This window comes from Trypanosoma theileri (assembly GCF_002087225.1).
Source record: "Trypanosoma theileri isolate Edinburgh chromosome Unknown TM35_Tth_12_V1, whole genome shotgun sequence".
Lineage (NCBI taxonomy): Eukaryota > Euglenozoa > Kinetoplastea > Trypanosomatida > Trypanosomatidae > Trypanosoma > Trypanosoma theileri.
This window is the reverse complement of record NW_021639854.1, coordinates 126,703-136,383: the sequence shown is the minus strand read 5'-3', so window position 1 is coordinate 136,383 and position 9,681 is coordinate 126,703. Positions and strand designations below refer to the sequence as shown.

The 9,681-nt window shown below is 39.9% G+C and overlaps 4 protein-coding genes across 4 annotated transcripts; all 4 read right to left on the bottom strand.

The window, feature by feature from the left end:
- Positions 1–300: 300 nt before the first annotated feature.
- Positions 301–1,167, bottom strand: TM35_000121570 (putative ubiquitin-conjugating enzyme variant Kua; the record flags this gene model as incomplete). Its single annotated transcript, XM_029025132.1, has 1 exon — positions 301–1,167. The coding sequence occupies one exon, from the start codon at positions 1,165–1,167 to the stop codon at positions 301–303; it is 867 nt and encodes a 288-aa protein (XP_028883448.1).
- Positions 1,168–2,291: 1,124 nt separating this feature from the next.
- Positions 2,292–3,557, bottom strand: TM35_000121560 (uncharacterized protein; the record flags this gene model as incomplete). Its single annotated transcript, XM_029025131.1, has 1 exon — positions 2,292–3,557. One exon carries the CDS (start codon positions 3,555–3,557, stop codon positions 2,292–2,294), a length of 1,266 nt encoding a protein of 421 aa, XP_028883447.1.
- Positions 3,558–4,975: 1,418 nt separating this feature from the next.
- On the bottom strand, positions 4,976–6,514 carry TM35_000121550 (uncharacterized protein; the record flags this gene model as incomplete). Its single annotated transcript, XM_029025130.1, has 1 exon — positions 4,976–6,514. The coding sequence occupies one exon, from the start codon at positions 6,512–6,514 to the stop codon at positions 4,976–4,978; it is 1,539 nt and encodes a 512-aa protein (XP_028883446.1).
- A 509-nt stretch (positions 6,515–7,023) lies between these two features.
- On the bottom strand, positions 7,024–9,000 carry TM35_000121540 (putative adrenodoxin reductase, putative,ferredoxin NADP reductase-like protein; the record flags this gene model as incomplete). Its single annotated transcript, XM_029025129.1, has 1 exon — positions 7,024–9,000. One exon carries the CDS (start codon positions 8,998–9,000, stop codon positions 7,024–7,026), a length of 1,977 nt encoding a protein of 658 aa, XP_028883445.1.
- Positions 9,001–9,681: the final 681 nt, after the last annotated feature.

Here is a 9,681-nt window from a genome sequence, read left to right as displayed (position 1 = left end):
TTTTTTTTTTTTTTTTTTTTTACGTCTCCCGACCACATTTTTTCCTGTTTTCCCCCTTTTTTACTCTTCAGTTCGTATCGTCTTGGCTGTGCGTACGTCTGAAGAAAAAATGTTAAGAAAAGAGCGACGATGACAACATGTGTGAAAAGAAGTCCACCACGCATTAAAAAAAAAAAAAAAAAAAAAAAAAAAAAAAAAAAAAAAAAAAAAAAAAAAAAAAAAAAAAAAAAAAAAAAACACACACAAGAGGTATCCTCTCACATATATTCTACTTCTTTTGCACTTTCAACTCCTCCTCTTTTATTTCCCAAGCAGGTGTTGGTCGTTCGCGCGAGGAATAGCCCCTGTGAGTGCTGTTACCACCGTCTCTGCCTTTCTCCAGAACTCCACCTTATCGAGAAACACATTCAGCCAACCCGTTGTAATACAATAACTGATATCATGATTATCACGGTGATGGCGACGGTGTCCAAGTGGTGTGAGAATAACATTGTGTGCCATCAACGCCCGCGCCACTGGATTGGGTTTCGCCTCATGAGACCATTTATGAATTTCATTTGTAAAGGCAATACAAAGTGTTAACGTCAAGAGAAACACATGCATACCGACATTCTCATTACTCACATTATAGGCATAAGAAGATGATGAAGAAGAATGCCCTTCACCAATAGTTTGTGCGGCGGCGGCAGTGGTGGAGGATCTAGCGCCATAGTAAAGAAAATACCGTTGTAGAAGTAACACTGGAATGAGTGGAAGTGTTGTGTCGGCATTTGTCTCGATAAAGTCGTGTTTCGTCATGGCTGCCTGATCGACGTGGTGTTCGCGGAATGATCGAATGAAGTTTCCAAAGACGGGCGTGTCGGGAGTTCCCCACGTGTCGAGTCCCCAGTGGGCAATGCCGCCAATAAAGTCCGCGAGCGTCATTGCACAGACCATCATGAGTGGAGTCCACGCCAATTGGGTGATCTTCGCATCCCCGCTGTGGACAAAGTAGCGGGCAATCACAAGGAATTGCGTAAACCAGAGATAGGTGGCCAAGGAGAGATAACAGCATTCCAAGAATCGTTTCTTCTTGGTGTATCCAGCCGCGAGTTTCTTGGCATTGGCTTTACGAACGCTGGGATCTCCATCTGGGGCGGGGACTTCACCTCCTTTCATGTGTTTCATTTCTTTTTCTTTTTCTTTTTTATCCACAGAGAGAGAGAGAGAGATAGACAGACTTATTGAGTTTATTTCTTTATTTATTTCTTTCACTTGATTGATGGATTGATGGATGGATGGATTTTTGTTATATATTTATTCTTCTTTTTCCACTCTAATTAAAACTGTTGAAGAAATGTAGGGTAGTAAATAATAGTCGAACAATATTACTACTGCTAATCGTCGATACCTTCTTATTTTTTTTTATTATCTATTTTATTTCCCTTTGCTTTTAATGACAAGACGTTAAAAAATAATACCCTACAATAAATAAAAAGAAAAAAAAAACAAAAAAAAAAAGAAGAGCAGAAATGAGCGAAAAACGAAAAAATCACATGAAAACAATAACCCTGCCTTCTTCGGCGAGTAGTGAAGAAATAATAATACACACACAATCCGTGAGATCCACACAAGGAATAGAACCTGAGAATACAGTTAGCCTTACTTCCCCTTTAAAGAAAACAAAAACAAAAAAAAAAAAAAAATGAAAACGAAAGAGAAAATATTTTGTTTCCATGTTTGTTCATACAAGTTCTATAATTTTTAAAAATATATCTCAACCAAAAAAACTTTTCCCAACGATGTTTTTTTTAATACATAACAAAAACTAACGAAAATGGAAATGCTGAGAAACCCCTTTTAAAATCCCATCTCCCGCTTGATGCGGAGAGGGTAGGGTTGAGTTGGGTGGGTTTTTCAGATACTTACGGTTAGGCAGAACTGTAAAGATAAAAGAAATTGTATTTATTTACCAAGACTTCATCCAAAATTGTTGCCTCATAAAGTAAGGCTTTACCATTCTTATCGCAAGCTTTCAAATAAAAAAAAAAAAAATGGTTTTCCCGCTACGGTAGTTTCCCCAAATAAATAACAGAACTGATGAAAATGCAGGTACTGAGAAACCCCTTTTAAAATCCCATCTCCCGCTTTCTCCATCGCTAGTTCTACCTCAAGTATCTCGTATTCTATGTGATCGATATGAAGAAAATCACGGTATTAATTGGACTTCTTTAGTCGTGAATATTTCCAACTTCCGTTGGTGAAAGTCATTTTTTTTTTCTTTTTCTCTCTTCTGGCTTGTAGGGATCTTTCTACATCTTAACATAGCAGGTAGAGCTATAATGCCCAATACGTCCACATCTATAACAGCGTGCCTTGTTGGATGTTGTTGTTGTTGTTGATGATGCTGTTGAATTTCTCTCCCGCCATTTCACGACGTACTGTATGAAAGGATCATTTGGATTTTCAAACGCAATAATAGCATCATGAAGCTCCTCCATCTTCACTCCAGGGAAATCTTTAACGGTTTGTATTATTCGCAGCTGCCTGTAAATCAGTCGGCCCAATTGAATCATTGATGCCGACATTCCATCACTGCGAATAGCGCGAGTCCACTGAACAAAATTATCCCATGCATCTTTATAAGCTAGATCGGGATTGGCTGGCATGGGAAATATTTCTCGGTATGCAATCACCAATTGGCTGGGTGATGTCTCCTTTAAATAATCCATCATTCCTTCAAAGGAGCGGATCTTTTCCTCCGGCCTGATTACCTCGGTCCATACTGGCAGCCTCAGTTCCTGTGTTCCCTGCGATCCTAATTGTGGTCCTTCCTTAAAGGCCATTGGTGCCTTCCCCCCTTGCCATGCTAAGTGGGATACATTATTACTGTTGTTGAGGGTATTTTGGTTAGTCCGAGATTTCTCTTCTCCTCCATTTGTATTGAGACGCTCATTCCCCATTTGTTTTAATAATTCCGTCATTTGAATGTTTTTTTGTTGAGAGAGTTGCTGTAGAGCTGCTGTGAGTTCTCCTTGCATTTCTCCCAATTTTTTCTGCGTTTCTGTCAACTGCGTCTGCATTTCTTTCATTTGTGTTTTGACCTCCGTGTTTTCCTGGCGAATTTGTGCTATTTGATTTATCCATTCCCCAAATGACACAGTTGCGTTTATTTGTACTTGGATGGGCTTATTTTCCGATTGCGTTCCTTCTTCACATGGCTTCTGTTGGTTGAATGGGGATTCTATCTTTTTAAAAGCCACCCATTCGGGTTTCAAGCGTTTGCATGCTTCCTCAAAGGCATTTAGAAAGACTTCATCCAACGGCATAACGAAACTAATCACAGAAGGACGCAATTCCTCCCATTTCATGGTTTTATTAGGGGCCATTTTCACCAAAAGTACATCGTTTTCTAGTGTGAGCAAACCGTCAATATGATATTGTAAATACGATTTCTCATTTGGACGACATTCAAGTGAAATTGTTGAGGGGCCTTTATGGCGCACAAATGCGGTGAATGCCTGTTGGCAAATCAACCACTCTGTTGCTGAATAAGTTGTACTGGTCGAATTTATCATTTCTCTTTGCCTATAAAATTAGTTTTTCTTTCTTTTTTTTTTTTTCTGAAAACTTACGTTTGGCAGACTTTCGGGATGAAGAAGAATAAATCGTATTCCCAAGATTCAATCCTAGTACAAAATATGATTCCTATTAACGTAAGAACATGGTCATTCTTTTCGCAAACTCTCAGAAAATAATAATAATAATAATAATAATAATAATAATAATAAGTATTATACAAGACCTTTGCATCTAATTGAAAATAATAACGAATAAGAATATTCTCGTATATTGAATCCCCTTTATCTCCTCCCCAAAGGAACCCCCGACATCTCCCCTCACCATCTACCAAGATCTATGGAATATCATCATAAATATTAGTCATACGCAGAATAATTGCTACTGTATATATTCTTTCTGTAGTCTTCAAGAGTATTAACTTGAAGAATTGAAATAATAACACCACCAATGATAAAAAAGAAGTTTCTCTCCCGTTCTTTCTCTTTCTTTCTTTCTCTCTCTCTTTCTCTCTCGCTTGGCCATAGCAAGGCCCAATGCTATTTTGAATTCCTCGAATGCTTACATAAAAATCAGCATGAAGTTTATCCATGGTCACGTGATAAGTACTCCCTACCAACAAAACCATATATTGTTCATAGCCACAATAAGAAAGATCAGACAATTTACCCAAAGAATTCTGAGCAATGAAAAAAATAAATAAAAAATATGCAATTCTCTTATCCCAAACCCCGTACGCAAGACTCCAATCACGGCTTCTCTTATACACTCTTCCCCCCGACAGAGATCTGTGTTGTTAATGCTATTGCGAGGATCGCATTAAATAGTTGTGTCAGCATTCATATAATAATGAAAAAGTAACCCTTTCCCTTCTGGGTTCATTTTCTCACAGTGACACTACCAAGGCCCCACAGAAATCATGTAAACTGATAAAAAAAAAAAAAAGAAAAAAAAAAGCGCACATAACAATTATAGTCTAAACCTTTTCTGAGGATCCTATCAGGAAACTAATGTCTAGAAAAATAGAGAAATAATGGGAAAAAGAGAGAGAGAAAGAAGATCAAACCAAACACAGCCAAAAAAAAAAACATTTATCATTAAGTTATTGTTGAGGTTTAGATCCTTTTCTCACAATATTCTAAAATTCTTAGAATGAAAGAGAAACAAAAAGTAAAAAAAACATAATGAAAATAAAAAAGAACAAAACAAAAGAAAAAGCATGAGGAAGAAAGCATTCATCTAGAGATTTGTTTTCTTATTCCCTAACCTCTTTTTTTTTTTCTCTCTTTTCTTCTTCCGTTCCCCTTTTCATTTTCAATTTTGCCGTTCCTTAATGTTTGTACTTTCTTTCTTTCCTTCTTTCTCGCGCCCTTTCAAAAAATTTTTTTTCTTTCGTTTTGCGTGTTGATTTCTTTATCTACGGATAAAAGCTTGTCACCTTCAGAGTCACATCCATCACTGTCATGGTGTGGCTTGTGAGCTTCTGCACTGCCGAGGTTGACTTTAACTGCAGCACGCAGTCTCCACTGGAGCGTCCAAACCAGTAGGCGTCAAGGGGATCCTCGCCGAGAATTGTCTTCACCGTCTCTTTGATGTCTGACAACTTCACATCTGTTGGTACTCGCAGGACACGAACGTGATCTGTGCTGCCCGATCGTTTAGCGGGAGTGCGGGAGTTAACTGCGTTCTTATTGGGTGTTGTCTCTGCGGCCTTTGTCGCATTGGGCTTTGTTGTTTTCGCTGGTGCTGGTGCCGCTGCAGCGGATGATGATGATGGTGCTGCTGCGGCTGCTGCTGCTGCTGTGGATGCTCCTGCCGCTTCCTTCTTGTTCACAATATTCTTGTTCTTGTTAGTATTCGTATTACTGTTGTTGTTTTCATCCTTTCTACCAGCACGTGCCTCCTGAGCGGCCAAAGAGCGAGGGAGTGGTCGGTTAACATTGTTGTTGTTGCTGCTGTTTCCATCTTGTTTGGTAGTAGTAGTATTAGTAGTGGTATTATTATTATTATTAGCATTCGATCGTGGCTCACGCTGACGAGGGGCACGTGTGGGCTTTGATGCAGCTAAATTAGGGGACACACTAGAAGAGACGTTTCCATTCTCCTCCTGTGGCTTCACATTGTTCACTTGGTTGTTTTCCCCACGTTTCCCATCCGGACGTTGTTCCCGACGTTCCCGGCGTCTTTCTCCATTCTGTTCATTATGGCGTTCTCCACGTACAAAGCGAGTGTTGCTACCGTTCTCGTAATTCGCCGGTTTGTGATTGGCATTATCGTCATTACTAGTACTATGTCTTCCACCATTGCGACGCTCACTTCGCTCACGACGGCCCTCTTGTTGTTGTTGTTGTTGTTGTTGAAGTTTACGCCTTGCTGCTTCTGCTTCTGCCTCTTGTTGTTGCTGCAGCCGCAACGCCTCCGCCTCCGCTCGCTGTTGTTCCAACAACTCCGCCCGTCGTTTACACCGCTCGTGTTCCTCCAGCAGATGTTTGGCCACGTCCGCTGGGGTCATCACAATGCCGTCCTCTGGTATCTGCTCCACCTCTATCATCATCACACGGAAGTAGTCCGTCACGATGTGATAGGTGTTTGCCCGGAACTCCGTTGGGGCCAACACGAACACCTGAAAGAATGCCCGCCGCTGCCCGCAGAGATGGAGAATGCCTTGACACTCCACCTGCACACCACCGTTGGGCAGCGGGCTGTAGTCGGCAAAGCTCACCACCACCTTGCGGCGGCCAAGCTGCGCATCCATCTTCACAAGCTGCTGGAGAATCTCGTGTCGGCCGTGGGCCACAGCGGGGGTCTCCTCATTGTACTCCGCGTACGTGAGATAGGCGTTCTCGCCGTAGAGATCAGCAAGGGCAGCCGCGGCTCCCTGCTCACGCACAAAGCCGCGGTAGTACGTAACAAGGAAACTGCAGGCCACACCAGCAACAGATTCACGGTTTAACATCGTCCTCTCTCTCTATATATATAAATATAAATATATATATATTTATTTACCTTGATGCGTCTAGCTGATATGATTAAGAAAGAATGAATCTCAACAGCACTAATCACGACAAACAAAAAAAGAAAAAAGTTTAAAAAGTTAAATCTCCGAAGAGTGAAAAAGCTCCTAAAAAAAAAATAGTTTTCTTTTCTCTTTTGTTTTTGTGGTGTGGATAGGGTATTGTGTACAGTGAAGAGGAAGAGGAAAATAAGAAGAAGCAATAGAAAGAAAAAAAAAAAAAAAAACATTCATGTACACAAAAAACAGGCATTTAAGTAAACCATTTGGCGTACAAGAAAAACACACAAACAGAAAAACAACAACAGAGGATATTAAATTCGATCGCCGATAAGAATAAGCAGCAAAAACAAAAACAAAAACAAAAAAAAAAACAAAACATACACACTAAAAAAAAAAAAAGAAAATAGATAGATAGATTGATTGATATAAGGACTAAAGATTGGTAATAATTACAACTGTGATGGATGCAAACCGCCTGGTGGGTGTTGGGCTGCCATGACGGGTGGTAATTCTTTTGCCAATTGTCTTGCGAAAGGCGCCAAATCAGTAGTATCATCTAATAGTTCATTTAAATACAAAAGTGCATCCGGACGTTCATTCGAAATACCTCGAATGGCATTATTGGCTTTTTTGCCAACATCACCACCAAGAGCGATATCCAACATGGATCGTACATTGTCAATCTTCTCAAGACGTTTACCAAGATCTACTCCACGCTCGGCTTCAACGTGCAGAATACGTTCAAGACCCGCTACAGAGACCGGCTGTATTCGCTTTTCCACGAAGAAATCAATTAATCCATATTTACCGTAGAATTCCCTTCCATTGGTTCCATCACTACTATTATCATCACTCTTATTACTCTTATCCTCGTTGTTGTTGCTGTTGCTGTTAATTGCCGTAGTGGAAATAGAAGGGTTGATATCTGTTGTATCAGTGATTGGATGAGATGATGATGATGATGATGAAGAAGAAGATTCATTATTTTCGTTTGTGGGAAGAACCTTATTAGCAAGGTCATCAAGAATAGATGTAACTGTTTCCTGCGCATCCATTAGGGATTGTAGTATAACTCCCTTTGGACCATTCTTTACCCAACCAGCACAGTACATACGAGGTTGTCCCTTCACACGTCCATTCTGATGAGGGATGACCCCACGGGATTCATCAAAAGGAACACCAGGAATACTATCGGAAGAATACCCTACAGATGTGAGAGCCACATCACATGGAACTGTTATACTTCTAGAATCTTTTTCATTTTCATGGTTTTCCACATCTGTACGTTCAAAGACTACAGCCCCAACGTGACGAGGGCGTTCTGGATGAGGAAGAAAACGTACCGGTCGCATATTATAACGTAAATGAACAAGACATGGTCCACGTTCATGTCGTGATGGTGTTGACGTTATATTGAGTGCATCTTCCTTCTTACTATTATTATTATTATTATTATTATTATTATTATTATTATTATTATTACTATTGCTGTTGTTGTTGTTGTTGCCATTATTTTCTGTAAATCGTGCCAATAATTCAAGAAGACGCTTACGTGCACGTGGGTTCTCAGCTGGTACTTGTAATGCCTTTTGGAGATCAAATGGATCCACTACTACCCGTACGGTGTCTGGTTGATATCGTGTTAACTCACGGAACTCTGCAATTGTAAAAGCACTATGCGCCTGTCCTCTACGGGCAACAACATTAATACGACGAATTCGATTTGCCATGAGTTCCCGCACGGCAGCACAATTCATATCTGTTGGTGCGAAGTATTTATACGAGGCCGCAAGTACTCGCACACAGTCCAAAGCCACATTGCCGTTTCCCACAATCACCGCCTCCTTTACAGTGGGTAACTCAAATGGACAGAAGCGTGGAGAGCCATAGGGAAATGGATAGGTATTATAATAACGTACAAAGTCTGCAGCGGTAATAACACCGGCGAGATCTTCACCGGGAATGTGTAGTTTACGACTATTATCAGCTCCAGTCGCTATTACTACCGCAGTGTAATTTTCAAGCAATAACTCTATTGACATTTCCTTACCAATCGTTACATTACCAATCCATGTTACTCGACCACTCTTAAACATCTTCAGGAATTGCTGTTCAACGTTCTTTACCTCCGGGTGGTCAGGGGCCACACCGTAGCGACAGAGACCAAACGGCACTGGTAGTCTTTCAAACATGTCAACATGAATATCATCACGTTTCTTTGTGAGATGATGGGCCACGTAACATCCACTTGGGCCACTACCAACTACAGCGATTTGTATACGCCGTGGAGATGTTTTTGTTGTTTCTGTTGTTATTGTTGTTGTTTGGTTTGTTTCCTCCCGTGTGATGTGTGTAGGACGGATTGCAAATAACAGTGGCTGTGTGGTCGCCCGAAGCAGCAACCTTCTCGTTACTGCCGTCAACATGACTGTCTTTGTAGGACCTTTACAGAAAATAATAATAACAAAAAGAAAAAAAAAAAAAAAAGAGGAGTGAAAAAGTGAATATAAATATAAATAAAAATAATAATGCAGTGTGAGAATGTAAAGTGGGTCGATGACAGTACCGCAGTGTTAGTGGCAGATCATAGGATGATAGATTGATTGTGACAACGAAGGGGCAATGATGCTAAAGAGGAACGTAAATAATAATAACAATAATAGTAAATAAATAAACACAAGTTGATTGATATTTCTGTAGATCACCCATAACGTTCCGTCTTTACTTTACGCCCTATTCTCAGCCAATAAAAAGAAAAAAAAAAAAAACAATCAAACAAACAAACAAATAAACCCGGTCCCATACTAAAAGAAGAGATCACAAGATCAGGATGCCCAGCAAACCCGGGGGTAACTGTGAGGATGACTGCCCCCCAAATATATATATATATATATATAGGTATACAATAGAAAAAAAAAATAAAAAGGGAAAACATGAGTGTGTACTGAAGACAACACAGACGGAAACTCATGTAAGAATCCCAAGAAAAAACAAATCAATAAAAACACCCCATTTTAGAAAGAGTAATTCTGATAACGAAATAAACAAAAAAAAAAAATAATATGACATAAAAAAAAAACAAAAAAAAAAAAAACAACAACAACAAT